This window comes from Notolepis coatsorum (genome assembly GCF_963971535.1).
Source record: "Notolepis coatsorum genome assembly, chromosome: 9".
Taxonomy (NCBI): Eukaryota; Metazoa; Chordata; class Actinopteri; order Aulopiformes; family Paralepididae; genus Notolepis; species Notolepis coatsorum.
Genome location: NC_140173.1, coordinates 109,947,834 through 109,974,853, shown reverse-complemented (window position 1 = coordinate 109,974,853; position 27,020 = coordinate 109,947,834). Strand labels below are relative to the sequence as shown.

At 42.3% G+C, this 27,020-nt stretch overlaps 1 protein-coding gene across 1 annotated transcript in view; it reads right to left on the bottom strand.

The window, feature by feature from the left end:
- Positions 1-6,613: 6,613 nt before the first annotated feature.
- fbxw4 (F-box and WD repeat domain containing 4) overlaps positions 6,614-27,020 on the bottom strand; it is a 184,130-nt gene continuing 163,723 nt past the window's right edge. The window contains 3 exon segments of the mRNA XM_084321959.1: positions 6,614-12,635; positions 14,142-14,303; positions 21,727-21,829. Coding sequence (XP_084178085.1) covers positions 12,163-12,635; positions 14,142-14,303; positions 21,727-21,829 — 738 coding nt within the window. The 3' untranslated portion in view covers positions 6,614-12,162.

Sequence of the window (27,020 nt, the reverse complement as noted above, 5' to 3'; positions counted from 1 at the left end):
TGACAAGAACAAGTTACAGGTTGAAAAAACCCTCAGCTCAGAACTCGGCAGAATCTGCACCTGGCTCGCTGATAAACTATCATTACACCTGGGTAAAACAGAGTCCATTCTCTTCGGATCAAAAACTCAGCAAGACCGACGGCTTCTCAGTTACAGTGGGTGACAAATATTGTCACAAGGAAAGATGAAATTACATACCTGCCATGGGTTCCATCCTAGAGGCAAATCTTTCCTGTGACAAAATGGCATCCAATGTAATCAAAAAAAGTCAACCAACAAACTAGATTCTTGTACCGGATCTCCTCTCTGGTAAACAAGAATACCCTGAAGACTCTGGCAGGAGCACTCATTCAAGGGTACTACGACTATGCTTGCACCTCATGGTACCAAAGCACCTCAAAGGCGCTAAAAACAAGATTTCAAACATCACAAAACAAACTGGTCAGACTACTACTTGACCTTACTCCTAGAACCCACCTCACTCCTGCCCACTTTGACTACCTAGGATGGCTTAGAGTAGACGACAGAGTACAGCAACTTGCAATGGGCCTGGTCTACAAGATACACTACACCACACAGGTACCCATGTACATGTCGAAATACTTCCCAAAGGTCAGTGAATACCACGCCCACAACACCAGAGGGAGCTCCACAAATCATGTGCAACCCAGATTCGGCACAAACAAAGGACTAAACACATTTCGCAATTATGTGTTATTATGTATGTTCCACAACAATGTGGAACGCCGTAAAAAGATGTGAATCCCTACCCACATTCAAAACCACTCTTAACACATTGAGTGCCACGCCCCTTCCGTGCCGCTCATTAAACCCATGTAAACATAGTTGTAGTTTGTAGAGCTAAACCTATATTTTATATTATAGCTATGGGTCTAATAACTCCCTCGAGTCTCAGTGAGCAGCTTCTGGTCAACGTGCAAAAACAGATTCTTTTTTCATCCGTACATTTCCGTTTTATACCGTTTTGAATATGAACATAGTCCGGCCGCTTCTGAGCAATTCCAGGGAAAAGACACGAAAACAGCGTTTTTGTGTAATTCAATAAACACGTTGTAATTTTTCGCCTGATTATCGGATCTCCCTGAAATCAACGATAGATCATCATTATTATCCTTCGTCATGCACGCATAAATATTTTTTAAATATATAAACAGGATAATAATAATAACTTTTTTTTTTTTTTTAGGATATGACTGCTGTGCGTCCATTAAATTCATCCGGCCATCAGACATTGTTGCAAGGCTCCCGACAGATACTATAGTACATATCGATCGCTTTATAAACTTAATAATCAATATGATTTCGGCGTTTATTGCGACATACAAACCGGAAATGGACCTAGGCGATCGACGTCCTATACCTGGGATCTTCCACCGCCAGTCTCATTGACGCACGGTAAGAGGAATATAACGTTATTTCCAGCCCAATTGTTTATTCTTTTCACTGCAAACCGATCTGATCAATATATCACCCATACTACATAAAGCATTTACTGACGATCACAGAATTATAAACGACCCCCCCCCCTTTCATCCGTGCATGATGACGCATAACGTATACAATCATGTACAGTTGAATTTTTTAATATACCGCGTATCGGGAATAAACGGCAGTTGATAATCTATATATGCGTTTATGCCTATAACTCACGTTCTATGAATTACTGCAGAAAACGATAAAAACATACTTATATTCTAGAAGGTATTTTTGGAAGAATGAAAAAGTATAACGTTCCTACATCCTGAACGATAGATAATCGATGTTGAATGGGCCATAGTAATGTAAATTTAGCAATACAATTTAAAAAGTTATAGCCCTGCAAAGAAGGTGAACATCTCCATAGGCTTAGAGTGGTGGCAGTGAGGCTACATTGATGGATATAACCATGGCAGGGAATGTGTTAACGATTGTGTGTATTGAGCCGTACTGTATTGTACCCATTCTGCAATCTGTTAAATAAAGTTTTCATTCATTCATTCACCATTTTGTAGCCACACTTCATAGTCTAGTAGGAAGAGGGGGGTATCATGCACCCCCCGGAAATACACTTCTAACCAGACTTTCTAGATTGGAAAAAAGGTGAAAAAAATTATAGGCTATGTTAACAAGTTGTCATTTATATGCAAATTAAGGACACGATTATCAAAAGATCGCAGAAAAATCTGTTAAATATATCTCAGCCAATATTGCAGATAACTGAACAAATGAGGTGTAGACCCATGTTTCGAGGGTCAAAGATCACAATAACACTATCCCTAGAGTGATCACATGTTTCTATGTAAGTAGCCTATGCAAATCTGTGCCGTCAATACAAAATAATCACATTTTTACCAATTAGTTGAGTAGGAAAGCGGATACTATCATGCACCCCCTGGAAATGTATTGTTAACCAGTGTTTCTAGATTGGAAAAGATTTGTAGAAAATCATAGGCTATGTTAAAAATCTGTCAGTGTCCCATGTATCATTTATATGCAAATTAATGACGCCATCATCAAAGAATTAATGTCGCTATTTCAGCCAATATTGCAAATAACTGAACAAGTAGGTTCTAGACTAGGGATGTCCGATATTGGCATTAAAATATGATATCGAAAATTATTGGTATCGGTTTAAAAAAAAGATTTTTATTTATAATTAAACATTTTATTTATTTAACCTTTATTTACCCAGGCAAGCAAGTAAGAACACATTCTGATTTAATTTATTGTCAAAAGTATGCATAATGTGTTAATTCCACAACTAGAGATATGTAATGTTAATTACCTGAAATTATTCCGTTTTGGGGGGGGGGGGGGGGCCCTGCATATATCGGTATCGGTTGATATCGGTATCGGAAATTAAGAGTTGGACAATATCGGTAAAAAAGCCAATATCGAACATCCCTAATCTAGACCCATATTTTGAGGGTCAAAAATCATTATAAAACTATTCCCAGAATGATCACCTGTTTGTGGCGAGCTAGTATGCAAATTAGTGACCAACCTACCTCTCTTCCTGCTGTCCAACCAACCAACCTACCTCTCTTCCTGCTCTCTAACCAACCTACCTCTCTTCCTGCTCTCCAACCAACCTACCTCTCTTCCTGCTCTCTAACCAACCTACCTCTCTTCCTGCTCTCCAACCAACCTACCTCTCTTCCTGCTCTCTAACCAACCAACCTACCTCTCTTCCTGCTCTCCAACCAACCAACCTACCTCTCTTCCTGCTCTCCAACCAACCAACCTACCTCTCTGCCTGCTCTCCAACCAACCAACCTACCTCTCTTCCTGCTCTCTAACCAACCAACCTACCTCTCTGCCTGCTCTCCAACCAACCTACCTACCTCTCTTCCTGCTCTCTAACCAACCAACCTACCTCTCTGCCTGCTCTCTAACCAACCAACCTACCTCTCTTCCTGCTCTCTAACCAACCAACCTACCTCTCTGCCTGCTCTCTAACCAACCTACCTCTCTTCCTGCTCTCTAACCAACCAACATAACCCTCTTCCTGCTCTCTAACCAACCTACCTCTCGTCCTGCTCTCTAACCAACCAACCTACCTCTCTTCCTGCTCTCCAACCAACCAACCTACCTCTCTTCCTGCTCTCTAACCAACCTACCTACCTCTCTTCCTGCTCTCTAACCAACCAACCTACCTCTCTTCCTGCTCTCCAACCAACCTACCTCTCTTCCTGCTCTCCAACCAACCTACCTACCTCTCTTCCTGCTCTCTAACCAACCAACCTACCTCTCTGCCTGCTCTCTAACCAACCAACCTACCTCTCTGCCTGCTCTCTAACCAACCTACCTCTCTTCCTGCTCTCTAACCAACCAACCTACCCCTCTGCCTGCTCTCTAACCAACCAACCTACCTCTCTGCCTGCTCTCTAACCAACCAACATAACCCTCTTCCTGCTCTCTAACCAACCTACCTACCTCTCTTCCTGCTCTCTAACCAACCAACATACCTCTCTTCCTGCTCTCTAACCAACCTATCTACCTCTCTGCCTGCTCTCTAACCAACCTACCTACCTCTTTTCCTGCTCTATAACCAACCAAACTACCTATCTCCCTGTTGGTTAGAGAGCAGGAAGAGAGGTAGGTTGGTTAGTTGGTTGGTTAGAGAGCAGGAAGAGAGGTAGGTTGGTTGGTTAGAGAGCAGGAAGAGAGGTAGGTTGGTTGGAGAGCAGGAAGAGAGGTCGGTTGGTTGGTTGGAGAGCAGGAAGAGAGGTAGGTTGGTTGGTTGGAGAGCAGGAAGAGAGGTAGGTTGGTTGGTTGGAGAGCAGGAAGAGAGGTAGGTTGGTTGGTTTGAGAGCAGGAAGAGAGGTAGGTTGGTTGGAGAGCAGGAAGAGAGGTAGGTTGGTTGGAGAGCAGGAAGAGGGGTAGGTTGGTTGGTTGGAGAGCAGGAAGAGAGGTAGGTTGGTTGGAGAGCAGGAAGAGAGGTAGGTTGGTTGGTTGGAGAGCAGGAAGAGAGGTAGGTTGGTTGGTTGGTTGGAGAGCAGGAAGAGGGGTAGGTTGGTTGGTTGGAGAGCATGCACACAAGAACATATACTGTACATACATGCACTCACAGCAAGAGGGTACATCAATCTGTGCACGCACACACACACGCCTGTTACTGGTTCCATGCAAAAACTGACATCCACATTTGTGTGTAACTGAGGTAACTTCTTACCTTGTTTGTTTGGTGGTTGAATTTACCTAGGGAAATAGAGTTGTCATTGGCAAAGATGCTGAACAGACGTATTTACCTTATTACATACATGTAGACCTATATAAGAAATGGCATTGAAAGCAGCACTCTTGTATATAAGCATGACAGACCACTTCAGAAATTGTATTACTATATATAACGCTCAAAACACGAGTCCACATCTTTTTTTGTTCAGTCATCTACAATATGATGTGTCTTTATTGGTAAAAATGCTTTATTCTTTGTAAAGGTGCCACCAATTTGCATACTAGCTCACCACAAACAGGTGATCATTCTGGGAATAGTTTTATTATGATTTTTGACCCTCAAAATATGGGTCTAGACAACCTACTTGTTCAGTTATTTGCAATATTGGCTGAAAAATTGATGATGGCGTCATTAATTTGCATATAAATGATACATGGGACACTGACATATTTTTAACATAGCCTATTATTATTTTTTTATCTACTTTTTCTCCCCATTTTCTATTTTTCTCCCATCCCAATTTCGTATTGTCCAATTCTACCCTCCCCTGTCTCGAACGTTGTTAGACCATGCCTCCCACTGGTCGGCTGCAATGTGGACGAAGCCTTGCATCACGTGTCCCCTCCGGTACACGAGGAGGCAGCCGTCGCATCTTTTCACCTGTACAGCGCGATCTCTCAGCGGCGAGGAGTAACGCGTGGGAGGCTCACGCTGCCCCCGTTGCTTCCTGATTCTGCTGTACAGGCGCACCAACCGACCTGTAGGAGTCGCTGCCCACAACGTCCGATCCCCACCCACCGGCTTTCCCACCCCCTAATACTGCCAATTGTATTAGTATGAACGACCAGCCAAGCCGGAAGCAACGCCGAGAGCTGGGCTCGAACCCAGCATATCCTGTGTTAGTGGTGAGCGCCTTGACCACTGCGCCACTTAGCCGCACAGCCTATTATTTTCTAATCTAGAAACACTGGTTAACAATATATTTCCAGGGGGTGCATGATAGTATCAGCTTTCCTACTAAACTAATTGGTAAAAATGTGATTATTTTGTATTGATGGCACAGATTTGCATAGGCTACTTACATAGAAACATGTGATCACTCTAGGGATAGTGTTATTGTGATCTTTGACCCTCGAAACATGGCTCTAGACACATCATTTGTTCAGTTATCTGCAATATTGGGTGAGATATATTAAACTGATTTCTTTGCGATTTTTTGATAATAGCATCCTTAATTTGTATATAAATGATACATGGGACACTGACAACTTCTTAACATAGCCTATAATTTTTTTCACCTTTTTTTCAATCTAGAAAGTCTGGTTAGAAGTATATTACCGGGGGGTGCATGATACCCCCCTCTTCCTACTAGACTATCAGTGCAGACTGCTATATTATGTTGATGTAATTCTTAAGTGTTGAGAATCCCTATCCAGGAAAGGTGAGATCTAATAATCTAAACAAGGTGGCAAAAATCTCAGCAACCTGGAAGAACCTGTGATGGTGAAAATCTAACACTATCTTGCTACCAATCAGACATTCCCTGATAAGACAGTTTTTTTTAACCTATGATGATGATGATGTATGTTGTAATGTTATTTAGCAATGTTGTATATTTTAAACTTTTTCTGTCTGGTTGATAAATAAAGAGCAGGAGACTCAAAGTTGTTACCTTTATTTGCTATATAACAATGTATATTTTCCCTGATATTGTACTAGTGAGTTATGTATTTTACCAGCATTTACATAAGAATAGCCCACAACAGTAGGGTGTTAACGGGTATCCAGTGTCTCCTCCTCCTCATAACCATTAACCTAAATATACCCAATTACCACAACCCCAGAATTATGACAGTTGAATTTGTGAAAAAGTTGACTTATTTATATGCATATCAAAAACTGTACAAACGACAACCAACAACGTAAGTTATCATCCATATTCTTTTAATAACAATTTGTAATTTATTTTTGTTTAAATATAAAACATGACCAAGAAACAGAAAAATATATTTTCATTTGGCAGATAAGAGACCATACAGTATATACAAAAAAAAAACATAGCACCAGAGGCTTAATAGCCACTGTTAAATGTAGAAAAGTGCTGAATTGACATCACTTAAATTGTTATGTTCAATCATTATTGGAGAATATTTCATCCAGTGCTCTGCAGTTTTTGGTTTCATTGACGGCTTTACCCGTTTCCAAATTTTACAGTCAATCTTTGAGCTGGAAATGTCATAATTGGAATACTCCTCCAGGTGCTCCCTTTGCGTTAGTTATTCATGTATACAATGGATAGTTTCGGCCAAGCAATCAGATTGGTCAAACGGGTGTTTCAGCCATGCCCGACAGTCCTAATAAAGCACAGCAAAATTATCGCTGTGCAAAATTATATTGGTTGGGTTGCCAAGCAAACTATTCATGGTAACCAGAGAGCTGGCCTTTTCCTGGATTTCACTCTTGCTACGTTAAACAAAAAGGTTTTCAGGTAGCACAGGTAACTGCTGTGTAAAGCCGTAATACCTGGGAGGGTTGTCCTGTGATTATGGGCACTTTGCTGATGCAAGCCAGACTTGGCTTCACCTGGCACCACCAAGCAGCATCAACATCACAGGCCCTCCTGGTCATTTTTTGCTATAAGAAAACAAGTTTGTGCAGAGTATCTCATAATCAATATTCTCCATGGCAACCATTTAGGTTGTATGCAATTAACATCTTCATGGGCAGTACATTATTCAATCGTCATTTAATAAATCTGCACTTCAACACAATCTCTGGGACAGACTTGGCTCAAAGTCTTAAAATCAACTCAATCATAGCTCAGATTATTATTTTATTATTTTCAACACTAGCCCCATTTCTTACTTTCCATTTATGTTGACCAGTAGAGTCCTTTCTCAGCACAATCCATGCTGTTCCTCATATTAGCTCCAGGTAGTTAGCCACAACCAATGCAAAGTAAATGGTAAGCTCCCGTCTGAACAAGCTGACTGAGGCTCTGTGAAATTTACTCCACTGCGCACACAAAATACATTTCAGCTAGCCCCACACAGACTTAGTATTGGCTTGTGGCTAACTATCCAGAGCTAGTATGAGCTACCAATAACTATCCAGAGCTAGTATGAGCTACAAAATCAACATTATCATTGGCAAGAAATGGGGCTAGAGTTTATATATATATATAAAAATAAAGTATCCCTGTAAGGTCTAGGTAGGGTTGATTCATCACATGCTTTTGGTAGAATTACAAGGAAGCACCAACCCCGCTTAACATCATTTGTGACACAAAAAAACCCATATGAAATCAGTTAAAGCACAGTGGTGAATGAACTATACAGCATGTATTAAAAGAGTTACTCAGAAATCTAGCGTCTGTCAGAGAAGACCCCAGATCTAGTAGTTAGTATGTCACCTACTAATTTGCCTGGATATTCTCAACTAAAAAGCTACATAAAGGCTAATCATTATGGCACAATGGACATCACAAAAGAATGCATATAATAAAAGCATTTTTTTCTTCTTTAACACACACACACATTTTCTGTGTTGCTTCTGTGCTATGAGAACTGGAGACAGTACATACAGATATTAACATAGTTACACAGTGGCAGGCGTATTAAAAAAAACTAACAAATCAAATCATACACACAATTGTTAGTCAAACATACAAAACAACCCGTGAGCACCAAAGTTACATTATTGCATTCAACTACTGCGCTGCAGTTTTATCTTAAATTAATACTTACTTTAGTGATGCACGATATATCGGCCGCCGATATAATATCGGCCGATATGGCCGTTTTCTTTACACGTCGGTATCGGTCCGATATCAAGATAGGACGTTTATAAAAAAAATAAAAATAAAATCAATTTTTTTTCTTCTTTACATGTTCTGGCCTTAAATAGTTTCAAAATATCAGTCATTTCTGAAAATAAGTTACAAAAGTAAAAAGAAAATGCGTTTTGGAAAATAGCTCTTTATTTGATTATCATAAAAAAGTGTTTTCTATACAGAGAAATTTACCGACATCTGTAAATATCGGTATCGGCCAGAACAGCAATATTAATATCGGTTATCTGTATCTGCCACAATTTTCACATCGGTGCATCACTAACTTACTTATTGGCAAATAATCTCTTTGATCAACTTGCCATTATGAGGTACACCCACTTAATGGGTGGGAAAAAAACTCCTTTCATCTCATCCAAATTAAACTTTTATATATTTTGTTATGAACAACGTCGTTTCCATCATGAGTTATTTAAGAAAATACTATGTACAAGGTAATTTCTTTCCCACATAAAATACACCATAAAATGGAAATGACATAAGATATATTAAAAGAAAAGCTTCTGGAAATGACCAGCTATTTATGTTAAGAAGCATCATGTCGAATTTGGTGGCAGTAACTATAAAAGGTGAAAAAGGGGAATATGTCATTGAGAAAATGGACGTTAACATTTGTTCAGTAGCTTGGTTTACATTATGCAGCTTGTACAAAAATGTGAAAAATGTAATATTTATAGTTGCTTTTGACGATTGTTTTATGAAACTACAGTAGTTGGAGGCAAAATATGGTAATATCTCCAGATTTTCCAGTCAAGCCAAAATCACCATTTTCAGTGGAGCCTTGTATCCATATAGCATCTTTTTTCAATTGTTCCCAATGAGGTGCATGCGAGCACTTCACCTTTTTTATGTGTCTGCTTCACTTTTTAAGTTGGAAACATCTGAACTTTTCCGAAAGGTGCTGCTGTCCTGCCAGCACCGTTCTGCCAGAGAAGGCACTATGTGGCCACAGCCCTGAGTTTCATCATTGTGCATCCAGTACTTACTGCGCTATGGTGCCTGCTGACACTTTAGTTTGAGAACACAAATTGCAATAACCAAAGACTGTAATTTGATAACGAGGCATTCCAATGCAACTCCTATCGATTTCGCCAAAGATAAATTTTACAGGCATTTGGCACTTGGTGCTCATTTTGTACCCTTCTTATAGCATTCAAATAAATAATTTAAATATTAAAAAGGTCCCCTATTGTAAAAATGGCCTTTTCAAGCAATGTGGGGTTGTACCAACACTGATAAAATGTGAAATCTGTACTAAGTCCCGTTTCTGCAGTTCAGCTGAGACAAGAACGCCCCCCACTGAAACAAGCCATTCTGAATTGACTCGCTGTGTGACGTGAAGAGGCACTGATCTGCATACCTCAGCCACTACTGTTGTTATAGCCACCGCCCACAATCAACTGTGATTCGAGGAGTTAGCATAACGTTGAAATTATGAGCAAAATGGGCAAGCAGCGAATACGTCCTTGCACTCGTTTCCTAATAGTTTCCCAATGATATCGTGCTCCACAAGCAATGGGCCAGGGCAGTGGCAGTTCTTGGGCTACACGCTGTTGTTCAGGAGACTCAGCCGCGGCTGAGATGAGACTTGCTTTACCAGCAGCGCTTCTCTCCTCTTGTGTCTCTCCCTCTCACAGAAACACAAGACTGTAGTTACACACACTCACACACACACACACACACCCAGAGACGGAGCGGGTGTGTGTGCGCTTTGAAAAGGTTCCTCCATGCTAGCGTATCTGCCAGTGCAGGTGGGTGACTGTCAGTCAAAGCGCATTGCGAGTATGGGCGGAGCCAGCCAAAAACAGCTTGTACTTTGGAAGGGGAGAAAGTGGTGCACCAAAGTACTTGATTAAAAATACAAAACAATGAATTTTATTGAAAAAAAAACATACAGATGTGTTCCATAGACTCACAGGAATTGTGTAAAATTGCCCAAATTGTGAACAATTGTGGACCTTTAACTCTTTGACTGCCACGCTGTTTTTCTATCCGTACTCTATGGCGCCAGCGTTTTTTGACCATTTTCACAATGTTTGCAGACCCATCGTATATTCTATATTATAGTTATGGAGACAATAGTATGGCTCATTTGAAAGGAAATATGTATACTCCAACAGGGGGAAAAAAAACAGTTTAAAAATCATCCCGTTTCAAAATAATCCAGTTCAGTTTCCTGGAACGCGAGATATGACACGTTTTGTGCGCATTTCATGCGGGTTGCTCGCCTCCTGCCACCTATATTATTTCCAGGTCAAAAGGTAACATGACCATAGTAGAATGATTGTCAAACCATGGGGGGTCCCTTCGCGGAATCGTTTTCTGATGCTGGGATCCTTACAAAGGCATGTTTTATGATGGGGTTCGGTAAAATAGACGTTACCTTTGTCAGCAGGTCCACCAAAACCTGCCCACTCTTGCTCCGAAGTGGCTTGGGTCAGAACAATAAATAACATTAGTTGGCCCTGGCAGCACCCAACAGATAACGTTATCATTACATCCAAACAGCCTGTTTGAAACTACTAGAATCCAACATAGTCTGGTGAAAATGCACCTTATGCTATGGATGGATCATCACCGTTTGTCCTCTTCATAATAATCTCCAATAGTTTGCTCGTCTAGGTGATCGCCATTGCCGAACGTTAGTTAGACCTAGTCTGGAGTGCTCTCAACTCTGGTGTCGGCGACTACGGCGGAGCGGTGAACAGATGTTACATGCTCGGCCGGTTTGACTATAGTATTTTTATGATTTACCAGAAGTGCAGAGTCCAATGTAGTCTGGTGAAGACGCACCTTATCATCCATAAGTGTGATCGTTTTGTCCTCTTCATAATAATCTCCAATAGTTCGCTCGCCATTGCATAGACAGTCCGCAGGCTAGTGGCTACGACTCTGGCCAGCAGTGAGTGAGCAACCCCCTTCCCCACAGTAAACTAGCCCAGTTCAAAAAGTAGGCAATACTGCCACCTATCGAGATTTGATCGTCATTTCAATTCCAATTCACACACAGCTCACACAAGAAGGTCCGGCGGACTGTTTAGAATATAATAATTGGAGGGGAAAAAACGAGTATTTACGTTTTTGGCGTTCAATGAGTTAAGACCTTCCCAAGACTATTTCATGCTTTTAATTAGTAAAAGTAAATTTAAGACTTTTAATAGCTTTTCTGGTTTGCTCCCATCCCCCGATGTAGTGGTTACACCAATTCCCTTCCTGCTGCACTGTCACTGTTGCAACAACCAGGACTCATACCCCACTGGTTTCCCACTCGCGAACATTGACAATAGTGTTCGTAGGGACGACTGACCGAGGTGGAGGTACCGCTGGCGGAAATTTAACATGGGTCTCTGCAGTGATACGTGTAAGACATTTTAAGACTTTTAGGACCCACCAGCCACCCTGTAGCCGAAAGAAAACAAAATGCAGCTAAGCTAGCTAGTTTGTACCGACCACTAAACAGATAGTGTGCACTAGCATTAGCATGCACTGCAGCGCAGTAAAAACTGGACAGACAAGGATGAAACTAACCAATCTGAAACCAATCTTGTCATCTCCTGTCATAATGGCGAGTTGATCAAAGGGATTATTCGCCAGAAAGTTGGTGTACTCCTTTAAGACTGTAGTTACTGGATTACCTCAGAGACTGTGGATCTGGATTCACGCGTGTGTCTGTATCTGCATGGCTGTGTGTTTCTGGATCAGTAATATGGATATCAGTGTTGGTCTGGAGACCACAGCCATCATCATCACATGGCTCTTCCTCCTCTTCCTCTTGTCCCAGAAACCCTTGCTGTTCCCACAATTCCTGGCTGTCGCACACTTCGATCCCAGAGTCACCCGTGAAACGCCGGTACCTGCCCGGCGTGTAGTCTTTGTTGCTGGAGGGACTGTTCTCCAGCTGGGTCTGTGTCGACTCTGGAGCTGCAGTGAGGGGAGTGTCTGGATCTGGAGGTGTGGTGGCAGGCTGAGGGGGCGGGACCTGAGGACTCTCAGGTGGATGAGGGGGTGGAATCGCAGACTGGAGAGGGCTGTAGGGAGGGGGAGGTGTGGCCGGGCGGTCGACAACTTCCTCGTAGGCAGGCAGCAGGTAGTCTGGCAAGAATCCTGAAGAATGGGTTAGAGACGGAGACACATTCAAATTGACCTTTCTCAAGCCCCGCCCTCTTTTCCTCTATCCTCCAATCACAACTGTTGCCTCAAACTTTTGCTTCCCTTGGACAAATTCAACAAATGCACAGAAATCACAGACTTAAGTCACCCTTTGCTTTCCTGTACTAAATATAGTAGTATATAGCTAATAGGGGTTGGGATATTATAGTGGTAGAAATTACAAGACCAGTGGAAATTTGTGCCAAGGTATAAATGTACCAATAATGCTTCTACCAGCTGGGTGCACCAGTAATTGTTGACCATTAGCTACATCACTGTTGTTGCTATGAACAGTCACTAGCTATAGAGGCACTCCCTTTGCAAGACATTACATTGGAGGAAGAGTAATCAGTGGTACAGTGGTTGCATAATGTGTTGCACCGTGTGAATATGATCCATGACAAGAAAAACGAATTGTTTGTTTTACATCATTACGGTCCTAAATGCTACATATGTTATGATGTGAAATGTTGGCCACGTCGGCCCAAAACCTACAGGCCAATGAGATAATAAAACCTAAAACCAATGGCGGACATCATCCAGGTTTCTCAAGTCCTCCAAATCTGCCCCACAAAGCAACACTGAGTGCACTGCTCACTCACTTAATCAATGGGACTGCATGGCTGCAGCATGGATTTAGTTTATCCCGTCACACTAATAAAGCAGATTTGAATGAGTGAGAGAAAGTTGAAGATACAAAAGTGTTCATCTAGGTCACAAAACTGTGCGTGTTTAAAAAAAAAAAATGCTACATCTGTTTGTATGCTAATCAGTGAATGTGTGTAGTATCTGTGCTAACAGAATGCTAGGTGTGTGTGTGCGCGTAGTATCTGTGCTAACAGAATGCTAGGTGTGTATGTGTGTAGTATCTGTGCTAACAGAATGCTAGGTGAGTGTGTAGCATCTGTGCTACTGCTAACAGAATGCTAGGTGTATGATTGTGCGTAGTATCTGTGCTAACAGAATGCTAGATGTGTGTAGTATCTGTGCTAACAGAATGCTAGGTGTATGTGCGTAGTATCTATGCTAACAGAATGCTAGGTGTGCATAATGTGTGTAGTATCTGTGCTAACAGAATGCTAGGTGTGTGTGTGTACTGTAGTATATGTGCTAACAGAGTGCTAGGTGTGTATAATGTGTGTAGTATCTGTGCTAACAGAATGCTAGATGTGTGTGTAGTATCTGTGCTAACAGAATGCTAGGTGTATGTGCGTAGTATCTATGCTAACAGAATGCTAGGTGTGTATAATGTGTGTAGTATCTGTGCTAACAGAATGCTAGGTGTGTGTGTGTACTGTAGTATATGTGCTAACAGAATGCTAGGTGTGTATAATGTGTGTAGTATCTGTGCTAACAGAATGCTAGGTGTGTATAATGTGTGTAGTATCTGTGCTAACAGAATGCTAGGTGTGTGTGTGTACTGTAGTATATGTGCTAACAGAATGCTAGGTGTGTCCTTACTGAGATAGAGAGGTAGCTGCGTGTTGTTGTGAGCCTCTCTGTAGGCGATGAGGTTTATCTCGTTCTGACGCCGCTGCTGCTGGAAGCGCTGTTTGGAGCGGCGGTGCTGACAGATACAGCAAAATGTCAGGATGATGACCAGGGCCCACACCAACCAGAACCCTACAGGTAGAGAGCATACAGATGACGACCAGGGTCCACACCAACCAGAACCCTACAGGTAGAGAGCATATAGATGACGACCAGGGTCCACACCAACCAGAACCCTACAGGTAGAGAGCATATAGATGACGACCAGGGTCCACACCAACCAGAGCCCTACAGGTAGAGAGCATATAGATGATGACCAGGGTCCACACCAACCAGAACCCTACAGGTAGAGAGCATATAGATGACAACCAGGGTCCACACCAACCAGAACCCTACAGTTAGAGAGCATATAGATGACGACCAGGGTCCACACCAACCAGAACCCTACAGGTAGAGAGCATATAGATGACGACCAGGGTCCACACCAACCAGAACCCTACAGGTAGAGAGCATATAGATGACGACCAGGGTCCACACCAACCAGAACCCTACAGGTAGAGAGCATATAGATGATGACCAGGGTCCACACCAACCAGAACCCTACAGGTAGAGAGCATATAGATGACGACCAGATCCACACCAACCAGAACCCTACAGGTAGAGAGCATATAGATGACGACCAGGGTCCACACCAACCAGAACCCTACAGGTAGAGAGCATATAGATGATGACCAGGGTCCACGAAGACGGTCAGCACTAAATGCTAAATTCAGTTGCTACTTGCTAGGATGTTGCTCTGACATCATCAGGCTCTTTGTGAATGTTATGTCACTCAGGACTCAGGAGTTGTGAATTTGAGTTCCGCTCTGCACTTCTGTGGTTAAAGCTGGACTATTAACTTGGTTCATATGCACACTGAAGCAAATGTCCTGTACCAAATGTCATGTACCGAATATGTGTACCGAATGTCCTGTACCAAATGTCATGTACCGAATATGTGTACCGAATGTCCTGTATAGAATAGGTGTACCGAATGTCCTGTATGAATAAGTGTACCAAATAGGTGTACCAAATGTCCTGTACCGAATATGTGTACCAAATGTCCTGTATTAATAAGTGTACCGTCCGTTAGACCCCTAATTAGGTGCTGCATCCCTAATAGTTAATGACACACTCATACCCAAACATGGATCATATATACAGGGCTGTACGCTAAGCTTTTTCACTAGGGGCACACTTGCCCCTAAATGAGAAATTTAGGGGCAAAAAATATTTTTTAGGGGCACATTTTTAAATAACAATTTTACCATTATTTATATCGATTGTTTTTTATTTAAAAAAAAAAGAAAAAAAATTATTTTATATAATTTTTTTTAATAAAATATATATATTATATAATCATACTTGTAGTTGTATTATCTGCGAGACATCGCCACCACGCAACAAGTCAAAATGCTCGCTATATGCAACCAGCTCCACTGTCTGTGTGTACTCGAGTAGCCTCCAGCTACGGCCAGGATTCTCCGGAGCTGCAGCTGGACCCTATACTGTAGCCTCCAGCTACGGCCAGGATTCTCCGGCGCTGCAGCTGGACCTATTGACTATATTCAGCGTGCCCTCAGCTCGAATACGCATCGACTCAGTGTTATAAGACATTGATATCAGGAGCTATCTGAACTATTTAGTTTAATGGGACGTTTCGTTTTGAACAGTAAGCTAACGCGAGCTATCATGCACTACTAGACTTGCTGGAGGCGCATTTGTTGATATCAGTAGCTAGCCGGCTGGCAGGCTCACCGAGGTCCCAGTGTCCCACTAGAGACTAGTGTTTACAACAGCCACGGGTGCGGGAGCAGCAGACGCCGCAGCTCTCTCCGTGTGTCTGAGTTCAGTTCAGTTCGGCTCACTATAGGAGGTCGAACGCGTCGAAAATATGAAGCAATACTAACTTTACTTTTCTTCATAGTTAAATCAGACAGTCAGCCAGTCTATCAGAGTGAGTGCTCAGTCGATTGTTCCCGCTGATCATACCTGCTGAGTGCTCACTGCTTAGCTCGCGTGAGTGGCGTCATCACACGCCTTGGATAATTTAGGAGTGAAATGCGAATGCAAGGCTTGAAAGCACTACTCGCAAGCCCGCCCCCAGATAATATTTACCAATCGCAACGGCCAATTAAAGGGGCAATTTGCGACCATCTCGTCGCAGTGTACAGCCCTGATATATATATTCAAATATATTCTCTTAACACATTAAGTAGTAATGGAGGAGAGAGGTTTCAAGCACCCCCCCAGCGGTTTCAAGTAAGCCTGAACACACACACACATTTCAGGGCTCTGAAAAACACTTCCATTTGGATGATCCACTCAATGAAAACTACACAGCAAATCATGAAGTGCTCTCTTAACCTTAAAAGAACAGTAAGCTGAAATGGTCAGCTACAGCAGTCAAGACGTAACATGAGAGATGGGCCAGCCTCCCAACCTCTGGTCGAATGACTGGTAAACAAGTCCAGATATATTATAGAACTCACTGGTCCAGACAAACAACACTTGTCACAGGGCTGTTTCTCAAGTCTAGACTCCGGGCCATGGCTGTTTATCAAGTCTACTCACCCAGCCTGTATTTATTCAACCCTTCAGTATAATTCTATGTCATTGGGATCGCAACCCTGTATGTGCTGGGGAACTTTAAACTATCCATCTGACTGATCATCATTTTTACTGTTGACGGATAACAACTGAATTAGGTGAAGGATTAGAAGTAGGGCTGGGCGATATAACGATAACGATAAATATCGCGATATATTTTAATAATCGATATCGAATATTGAAATTAAAAAAAAATCGAAAAATCGTTTTTTTTTTTTTTTTTTTTTTATACCTGCAACAGGGCAGTTTTAAAACCAGAGACAGTGGACAGACTTGTCTTTCTTGCCTGCAACTTAAAGTAATGGCTTTGCTTGTCCAAATGACAATACTGACAAAATTCAGATTTCTTTTTCTCTTGTCCATTTATTTTGTTTGCTTTCTAATTTAAAATACATTTTGAAACCGTCTGTACACAGTAGGCTATGTGTGCTAGCAGAACTAGACTCCAGTCACAAGTCACAGTGCACATGTGCGGTGGTTTGTCCACCAAAAAAAGCGCCAAAAGATCGAAAATAAACTAGCAGAGCCAGAACTGTTCAACTCCTCTGGAGCCACAGCCAGCAGAGAAGCCGGTTTACTTTAGCTTTTAAACCAGCTGCAGCCTGAGAACTGGAGTGTGAGGGGATGTAACACTAAAGATGGCGGCAATGACAAAGAATTGCTGCAAAATAAACATACATCTGTTGTTAAAAATACACTTATAACAATTCGATAATAATCGATATCGAGAAATAAAATAAAATTATCATATCGTTATCGCGATATGATTTTTTTCCATATCGCCCAGCCCTAATTAGAAGGCATCCAATGGGCTTTTTGACCACTAGTGCTATAAACTGGTGCTATATAAAACACAGGACAAAAAGGGTCCCTGAACATTGTGTATCACGTGTTCTTCCCAGCATCATGTGCACGAGGACACACAAGCAGGCCACCAGCACGGGGTGAGGTCATTTCAGCTTACTTATCTCGATGTGATTTATCTAGAGATATCTACAGCAAGAATTTTAGGTGTCAATGAAGACAGCATCGCAATCTGGTTAGAAGTGGTGGAGAGAATAAAGGTTAGCATATGAATTGTAATCCTTGGTTAGAAGCGAAATAATGGATGGATTATCCAAGGGGGGTCCTGGGGGGGGGGGGGAGAAGAGCGAGTAAGAGCATATGTATGTATTGTATTGCAAGTATAATGTATATATCTCGTAAACTACATTTATATTGATTCAAATATTGGAATGTATAATCCTGTGATTTATTCGGGCGGCTACGTGGCGTAGTGGGCAAGGCGCTCACCACGAATGCGGAGACGCTGGGCTCGCCTGTTCGAGCCCAGCGCTCCACATTGCTTTCAGTTTAGCTGGTCGTTCATACTAATACACATTGGCCGTATTAGGGGGTGCGAAACTGATGGGTGGGGATCGGGCGTTGTGGACAGCGACTCCTACAGGTCGGTTGGTGCGCTTGCGCAGTAGAATCAGGAAGTGTCGGGGGCAGCGTGAGCCTCCCACGCGTTACTCCTCGCCACTGAGAGATCGAGCTGCGCGGGTGAAAAGATGCGACTGCTGTTACCTCAAGTACCGGAGGGGACTTGTGCTATGTATGACTTAGTCCACATTGCAGCCGGCTTGTGGGAGGCAAGAAACAGCGTTCGTGACAGGGGAGGGTTGAATTGGATGATACGAAATTGGGATGGGAGAAAATATAGAAAATGGGAGAAAAAGTGGATCAAAAAAAATCCTGTGATTTATTGTGGATATTTACTGTAATGCTTGTGTGTCTAGTTTTATGTCATGTCAAAAAAAAAAATCACACGAATATTCGAAATTATGAAACACAGATTTTCAAATAGCACTTCTGCTAGAAAGTCCCATCCCTTCTGTTGGATACCTTTAACTATATGCACATGGACAGTTGGTGCTGGGTTAAATTCTGTTGGATACCTTTAACTAAATGCACTTGGACAGTGGGTGCTGCTGAGTTAAGTGCAGAACTTAGAAGTAGAACCTGCACACTGTGGTATAATTCAGACTTCTTGATTGCATTTATAACAACTGAATTAGGCCCCAAGTAAACAAATCCTAAATAATCTACTGTAAGGAAACGTCAAGTAGAGGAAGCGTTCCCCCATGTAAACCGATTCATGGTGTTGTCAGTTGCTTTGGAAAATGAACATTGGCTTAACTAGTGTTGCACTAGAAAGGTATCGCAATACCCTGCCATTAAAAACGCTACAATGCCCTGTTTTATTAGTACCGGTACTTTGACAGTGTTTTAATAAGAGTTGCGGGGCAGTGTGTGTGTGCAGCAATCTGCTTACACTCAGGCATGGCCATATAAAATATATTTGAAATGCTTAGAGGCTAAATGGGGAAGCATTAGTAATACAGTACAGCTGCCGCTACTGAAATCATCAAGTCATTTCTAGCGTTAGTTGGCTGGATCCTCGACCTCGTACTGTCATAATAATAATAAATTCAATTTGTAATACACTTTATATTTGTGACAATCTCAAAGTGCTACAGGAGATAAAGATAAAAAATTAAATGAACAAAAAACAATTAAAAGGAATAAAACATCCAATGAAATGGAAGAAACATACAGATCGAAATCTAATATATATATATATTTTTTTTTAAGTCATAGTAGACTTGTTCTTGGATAATTGCTCAAACTGTACAGATGACAGTGTACCTTTGCTGAATCTTGCCTTGCAAGTTAAACAGTGGACTCCAAGTATTTTCCAAACCGTGCCTCTCAGACATTGAGTAGTAGCAGTTATACAATGGCAAGCGAATATCTCTGATTGGCTGAAACAGTCAAGTTAGCCGTTGTTATTTCGTATAACACACTCCACGTGACCCCAGATCCCTCCCACAACCGAATTACTTTTTTCTTCTGAAATGGAAGTATGAATATCTTTTGAACGAATCCTCCAAAAAAGATACAGTCAACTGGAATATGTTAGTTCGTTGTACATATGTTGGATTATGTAATTGGTTTGTCATGACCCATTGTGAAACAAAAGAAAAATCGCGGACTTATAAAATATATATATATTTAAATGGCCGTCGATATATATATATCGACGGCCATTTAAATATATATATATATTTTTTTTTAATCAGACCATTGGATCTACTTTCTCTGTGGATGGTTGTGAATAAATCTCCATTATGCTTCAATTACTGTGTGTTTATTGTATAGCAATAAGGTTGGGTGAATTGGGCCATTGTATAAAAGCATTACATGACTAATCGATCGAAAGGAGCCGTAGTCGACTGCCAACCTCTTAGTCGAATGCAAACAAATATATATAATAATAATATTTTTTCTTTGAATTTTTTTTTATCATTCTTTCCAAAAGAAAATAGGCCTAGAAGCGTGGCTAACGCTAATGGCATGCATACCAGAGGCTAACTGCCTAAGAAAACAGGCACTGAAAGAGGATTTCACCCATCTAATGAACACACTAGACTATCAAAATATCAAGATGTATCCATCAGTGGACCAATTGCATGCTTTCGCAGAGGACAAGAAGCCTTCAGTCGACTCCTTCAGACATTAAGCACCCCCCACAGCCCAAATGGAATGGAAAAAAAGAAGAAAAAAATTGTCGACTATCAGCTAATCAAAGTCGACTATCCAGATCCTTAGTCGGGGACAGCCCTACATCACTTGAAGTCGTGTGTTATACTCATTAGATCACACCTAGGGGGGTCTAACGACCCTCCGCTGCACGTCGGGCCTAACAACCACCCCTAGGCGTGATGTAATGCTTAATTAGCACGTTGCTAACAACAAAACGAATGTAGCCAACAGAGGGGAGGAGTGAGTACTGTGACTGGATGAGAGCCAGCTGAGAAGGATGCGTTCAAGAATGTATCTATCAAAATAGTTTAACCGAATAGTATTTGATGTCGACTAAAATGCTGCAGAAACATTTACACATGTAGTCGTTTAATCACACACATCCCCAGCAGTCATGTTCAGTTTCAACACAAAACGGTTCTCGACAAGACAAACTGCGATGGCTAAATCCCAGATTCCCAGTCAAGTTAATTTCTACAATAATAATATTAACTAGGTCACTCAGAGAGATGCCTACACCTGTGGGGCAAAGCCTATACCCATCTGGTTACTGCTGTCCGACAGCTGCACACTGCTCCCTCGCCACTGGCATGTTTCTGTTTATGAACCACAATGGTGTACAGTACAAATAATGCAATGCATCACATCCAATTCTACCTCTACAGTCGTGAATGGTCTCTGAATTTCTTTTTATAAATCTCCTGGCTTGGATTCTGTCATTCTCTCCTTCACTCCAAGACTGTGTGTTCTGCCCCTATACTTTAGACCAGCCATCTCTTTGGCCAAATAGCTCAATAGTTCACCTTTAAGCACAATGCTAGATTTCATGGTCATATAGCGAATATTAAATAGGCTACTGAACGTACAAACATGAACTGTTCTGACATGACAGCTCAATATTCATATCGACAGCGAATAAAGAGATTTGCAGGGAAAATAACATTTATAATGCATATGTATTTCACCTAGAATACGAGGCAGACTCAGGCATAAAACGAGTTTCATTACTTGCCCGTCTACTAGGTAGCTGATATCCATTACGGATGTTGAGATGTTACATTTTGGTGTCAAGCTAATTGACTGCCATTCCTTCCAGCAGTGATTCTGGTCCCATGGGGAGGAGATTCTGAATCTTTATAAATGCAAAAAACTGTTAGCAATTGTTCCTCTTCTTTCAATGTGTAATGATGATCAATGTGTAATCTCCATAATGTGACCCCCCCCCTATGGACACAGCAGCACAGCATGAATGAATAGAGCAGAAAAATACCTAGTTAAAAAAACAGAAGAGACAAGAGGACCCGGCCAGGTAACTCACACCACAGTTCATAGTAGTAGCTGCAGCACTGCGTCTCTCCACAGCAGTGGCCTGTTTCACACACGTAGCTCTGGTTGTTTGCCCCCTGGCACACCAGCTTGTTCTGGGAAATAAAACAATACAAAAACAAATTAAAAAAAAAACAGTCAGCCATGCATTATTACAGTAGCTAGAACAGTCAGATATACATTATTACTGGCAACTGTCACTGTTGTCCTGAGCATTCAGGTCAGACGTGCACCATTACAGTTAGCCAACAGCTATCGCTGCTGCAGTTCATTTTTGTAAGATCCTCCCGGTGAGATGGGACATCATCGAGGCCGGGTTACTTTCGTGTTACCTGCGGAACGCCCAGCAAGGAGGACATGACCTCAACACAGTAAGACAATCATGAAAGGAAGAAACAAAAGGAGGAAGAGGAGGGTGAGGAAGGCTTAGGGCTGTTGCTCTCTGCCCTGCTGCAGAAGAGAGTGAAGTGAGTGTCTTGATTCCACTCCTCAAACCCCTCTGGAATTAGAAGCTCCGACACCATGCCAAGGAATGTAAGTAAACAGCCCCCCCACACACACACACTTACTCCACCACTCTCCAGATATGCTCAGTGCTCACTCACGTCAAGCACATTCCTTTCTTGACACCATTGCAGCTCACACTCCTCTCTTCCTTATCAGAAGTGCACACACACACACACACACACACTTTTAAATGCCACACTGTTCCGTAGACACTGGATAATGATTATTTAACCAGTCTGATTTTTATCAGCTTGAAGCAATGTTTATGTCTGGGGCAAATTCATATAATAATAATAAGTAGTACACCAAGCAATATACAGTAATAGACAATAGGTATACATCTATACTGTATCTGTGACTCTGATCTGACCTATTCACTGCTAAGGTATATATCGAGCATACCAAGCAACCAGTAGAACAGGATTCCAATGTTGACACGGTAATTTCATGGAACGTATACCAGGAGTCAGGAGGTTGTTAAAAAAAACAGTTCATAATCCAAATACTTGATTAACGTTATTGTCCCTGTCTGTCGCCATAATGAGTGTGGCCCAGTATATATGGCCTAGTCGTGGCTGCATGGCAGTTTCATTTGAATGATCTCAGCATCCATGTATGTAACTGTAGTCTGAATAATAAAGTTAGAAACCACATGTTCACTAGCCAGCTGTTGTGACCAGCTAGGTGGTGTTAGCTAAAGACAATAAGGCTCAATAGCTTTAGCTGGTTAGCAGCAAGCAAACTGTTAGCGACAGCGTTCGCTTACCTCTTCGATTGCCGAGGCTATTGTTGGATCATCTTGTCCGATGCTGTTCTTTAGTAAACCCATACTAGCGTTAGTTGAACGTGTTGAAAACGAAAATAATCTTCTTCGGCCTTAACCGCTTACAGTTGCAGTTATGGACAGAAACATTTTCCCCAACACCTCTTCCTTCCTGGCCAGAAGCTGCAAAAACAAAACAAGCCAAGTTAGACTTCACCAACTGCACTTTAATCCCGCCCCTTCCTCGCGTCGCAATTGGTCTTTTTATGGGTATATTCATTTCTGCGAGAGCAATTGGCTCTTTTAGCTGTCAACACCGGTTGGCATTGGGTAACTAGCTTGTCATGCCAGCTATAAATACAGTTTTGAAACCTGTTGTGCAGGTGTGTGGTCATTAGCATTGGGCTTTGCTTGCAGTTGAGTTCTCACACGCTCACCTTTTCGAGCTAAAGGAGACTCACTTGGGGGGCAAAGATATCCTACTTTTCTTTTTATCACATGCATGATGGGAATTAAAATCAGCAGCAAGAAATTGCATTAGAAGAAGTCAACTGATGCCATAACTTCTTATGGGATAATACAAATAGACTTACCTTTCTTTTTTAACCAGGGACTTAATTTAAAATGCAGTGGGTGGGGTTTAAAATGTTTTTGGAAGCAGGGAATGCAGTTACACTTTTTAGCCAGTAGATGGCAAGCCTTATACCCAGAACCTTTATTACTGTTTTGGCTAATAAATGGCTTTGCTTCTACCAGGCACAGATCTACACTCGTGCCAGGCCAGCTACCTCTCAACAATTGTACATTATTTTGATACAAAATGTGATTGCCCAGCAGACACTTGTATGATTAGTGCCTACTTGCCCTACATGTACATTTGGTCTCTTCTGCACTACTGTGTGAGGTCTGTCCTTTGATCTCTGTGTGTAATTGTACTACTTGGTCTCAACAACAACCACACCATGTATGATGAAATAATTTAACTGGACTTGAAGAAGTCTTTATTTGTAGCACACATTGCTACATTGTCATGCAGCAAACACACACACATGTAAGATTAATTAATTTATGCAAATGACATGTCGTCAGCTTGTGACTGCAACTTGTTCCTGTTTGCGGACGACTCAGCCCTGCTGGTCTCTGACAGGAACAAGTTACAGGTTGAAAAAACCCTCAGCTCGGAACTAGGCAAAATCTGCATATGGTTCGCTGATAACAAACTATCATTACACCTGGGCAAAACAGAGTCCATTCTCTTCGGTTCAAATAACAAACTCAGCAAGACCGACGGCTTCTCAGTTACAGTGGGTGACAATATTGTCACAAGGAAAGAAGATATTACATACCTAGGTTCCATCCTAGAGGCAAATCTTTCCTGTGACAAAATGGCATCCAATGTAATAAAAAAAGTCAACCAACGAACTCGATTCTTGTACCGGATCTCCTCTCTGGTAAACAAGAATACTCTGAAGACTCTGGCAGGAGCACTCATTCAAGGGTACTACGACTATTCTTGCACCTCATGGTACCAAAGCACCTCAAAGGCGCTAAAAACAAAATTACAAACATCTCAAAACAAACTGGTCAGACTACTGCTTGACCTTACTCCTAGAACCCACCTCACCCCTGCCCACTTTGACAACCTAGGATGGCTTAGAGTAGACGACAGAGTACAGCAACTTGCAATGGGCCTGGTCTACAAGATACACTACACCACCAAGGTACCCATGTACCCAAGGTACCCATGTACAACAGAAGAAGCATTTTGTATAAAAGTATTCTGTACTTCTGTATGACAACTAATAAAGAAACTTGAAACTTGAACTACATGTCAAAATACTTCCCAAAAGTCAGTGAATACCACGATCACAACACCAGAGGGAGCTCCACAAATCATGTTAAACCCAGATTCGGCTCAAACAAGGGACTAAACACGTTTCGCAATTATGCCACATCAATGTGGAACCCCCTACCCAAAGTTGTAAAGGAATGTGAACCACTACCCACTTTCAAAACCACTCTCAAAGAACACCTACGGGAGACTGCAATTCGAAACTGGCCCCTGTAAATGTCCTAACCCAACCCCCTCCAATGTACAGTAAATTACCAAGTATGGTTTTATCAATATTCCAATGTACAGTTTTGCTTGTACAGTTGTACAGTGTCCCCCCCCCCCCCCCCCTCCTACCCAACCCCCCCCCCCCCCCACCCAACCACCTCCAATGTACAGTCCCCCCTTTTCTGGACTCTTTTTGTATCACAAACAGTACTGTATTTGCAAATCTGGTATGTCATAGATGTAGCAGTACTGTCTATCTGTATGTCGTGTATGTCATATATGTTATGATGAATTGAAAATGGGGGACCCTGATGTAAACAAGACGAAAGTCGTTCTCTGGTCTGCATCCCCTTAACAATTGTATGTATTGAGCTGTACTGTACTGTACCCATTCTGCAATCTGTTAATACAGTTTTCAATCAATCAATCAATCAATCATGGGCGACACATAGGAACACACACACACACACGCATTTATTTCCCCCCATTGGGTTTATCTCTTTTTCGGGAGGGGAGCACAGGGAGAATATGCAAACTCCACACAGGAGATACCCCACCTGGGTACCACTACCTAGCAACCCGGGCAACCTGGTCCCCAAGCGGGAATCGAACCCAGGACCTTCTTGCTGTGAGGCGGCAGTGTTAACCACCGTGCTGCCTGTCAAATAAAGGTGATTCCAATTATGACCAATACATTATGAGAGTCGTGGATAAGAGTAGAAAACAAAGCTGTAGTGTAGGCACATTTTAAAGTTGACCAAAAAATACATCAAATATATCTTTATGCCCCCCTCCCCTCTCTCTCTTTTCCTTCCATCTCTCTCTCTTTCCTTCTACCTCTCTCTCTCTTTCCTTCCATCTCTCTTTTCCTTCCATCTCTTTCCTTCCAATATCGCTCTTTTACTTCCATCTCTCTCTCTCTCTCTTCCTTCCATCTCTCTCTGCGCTTGGCAGTTTCCTCTCCTTGGGCAGCAGCCCTTTGAACCTTTCAGACCAGTTCAAGGGAACAAAAGCAAACAAATCACATTGTTCTTTGAGGAATTTTTCTTGTCCACTGCCTTTCATGACCTCTTCTTTTCGGCACTCTCTCCCGCTCCTCATTCAGGGTCCCAAGAAGTCAATGGTTCCTTACTTCCCGGGGCCTGACAAGTCAGGAGGATACACGCTAATCCCCTTAATCTGGCCTTTCTCCCGCGCGCAGCCACAGGGAGAGAGAGCGAGAGAGACCACAGAGAGTAATCCTGTCGGGGGAAACAATAGGATTAAGGCCCCGACCCCGTGAGTGACAATCAGGTATCCGCTGACTGATCTGTCGGAGCCCCATACCTCTCTCTTCTTCAGTGTGACTTATTTTGGCAGGGGGAGAGGGATGGGACGGACGGGGTGGGAGGGTAGGGGGCAGTCTTCCATTGAGTGTCTGCTGGAGGTCCCCTCCACTTTGACAGGTCTGTGGTCCCGTAAGCACCAGGGACCCAGGGATGACTGACAGGTGAGGGCTAGAGCTGGGGGGGGGGGGGGGGGGGGGTGTATGTGTGTGTGTGTGTGCTTTGGGGGGGGGGGGGGGGGGGGGGGGGGTTCTCAGGCCTGTGACATAAACTGGGGCACATACACATGCACGTTACGTACACAATAAAATACTGATACAAGAAGATAAGTGACATATATATATATATATATATATATTAAACACGTGGGTCTACTCTATGTGATGCTGCAATGACTTTTCACACTAATCACAGTTTCACACTAACAGGCAGACATCTCCCAAATGGTTGTTCAGACTGAACTGAAATGAATAAAAGCACCATGTATTGTGAATATGGTCCGTGATCTCTGTTATTATAAATATCATGTTCATGTGCTGCTGGAAGCCCTCATGGATGTGAAACACAGAGTCGTGTGGGCTGGTCCCCCTGCCCTACTGCAGCTCCTCACTATCACACTGGAATCGCTCACA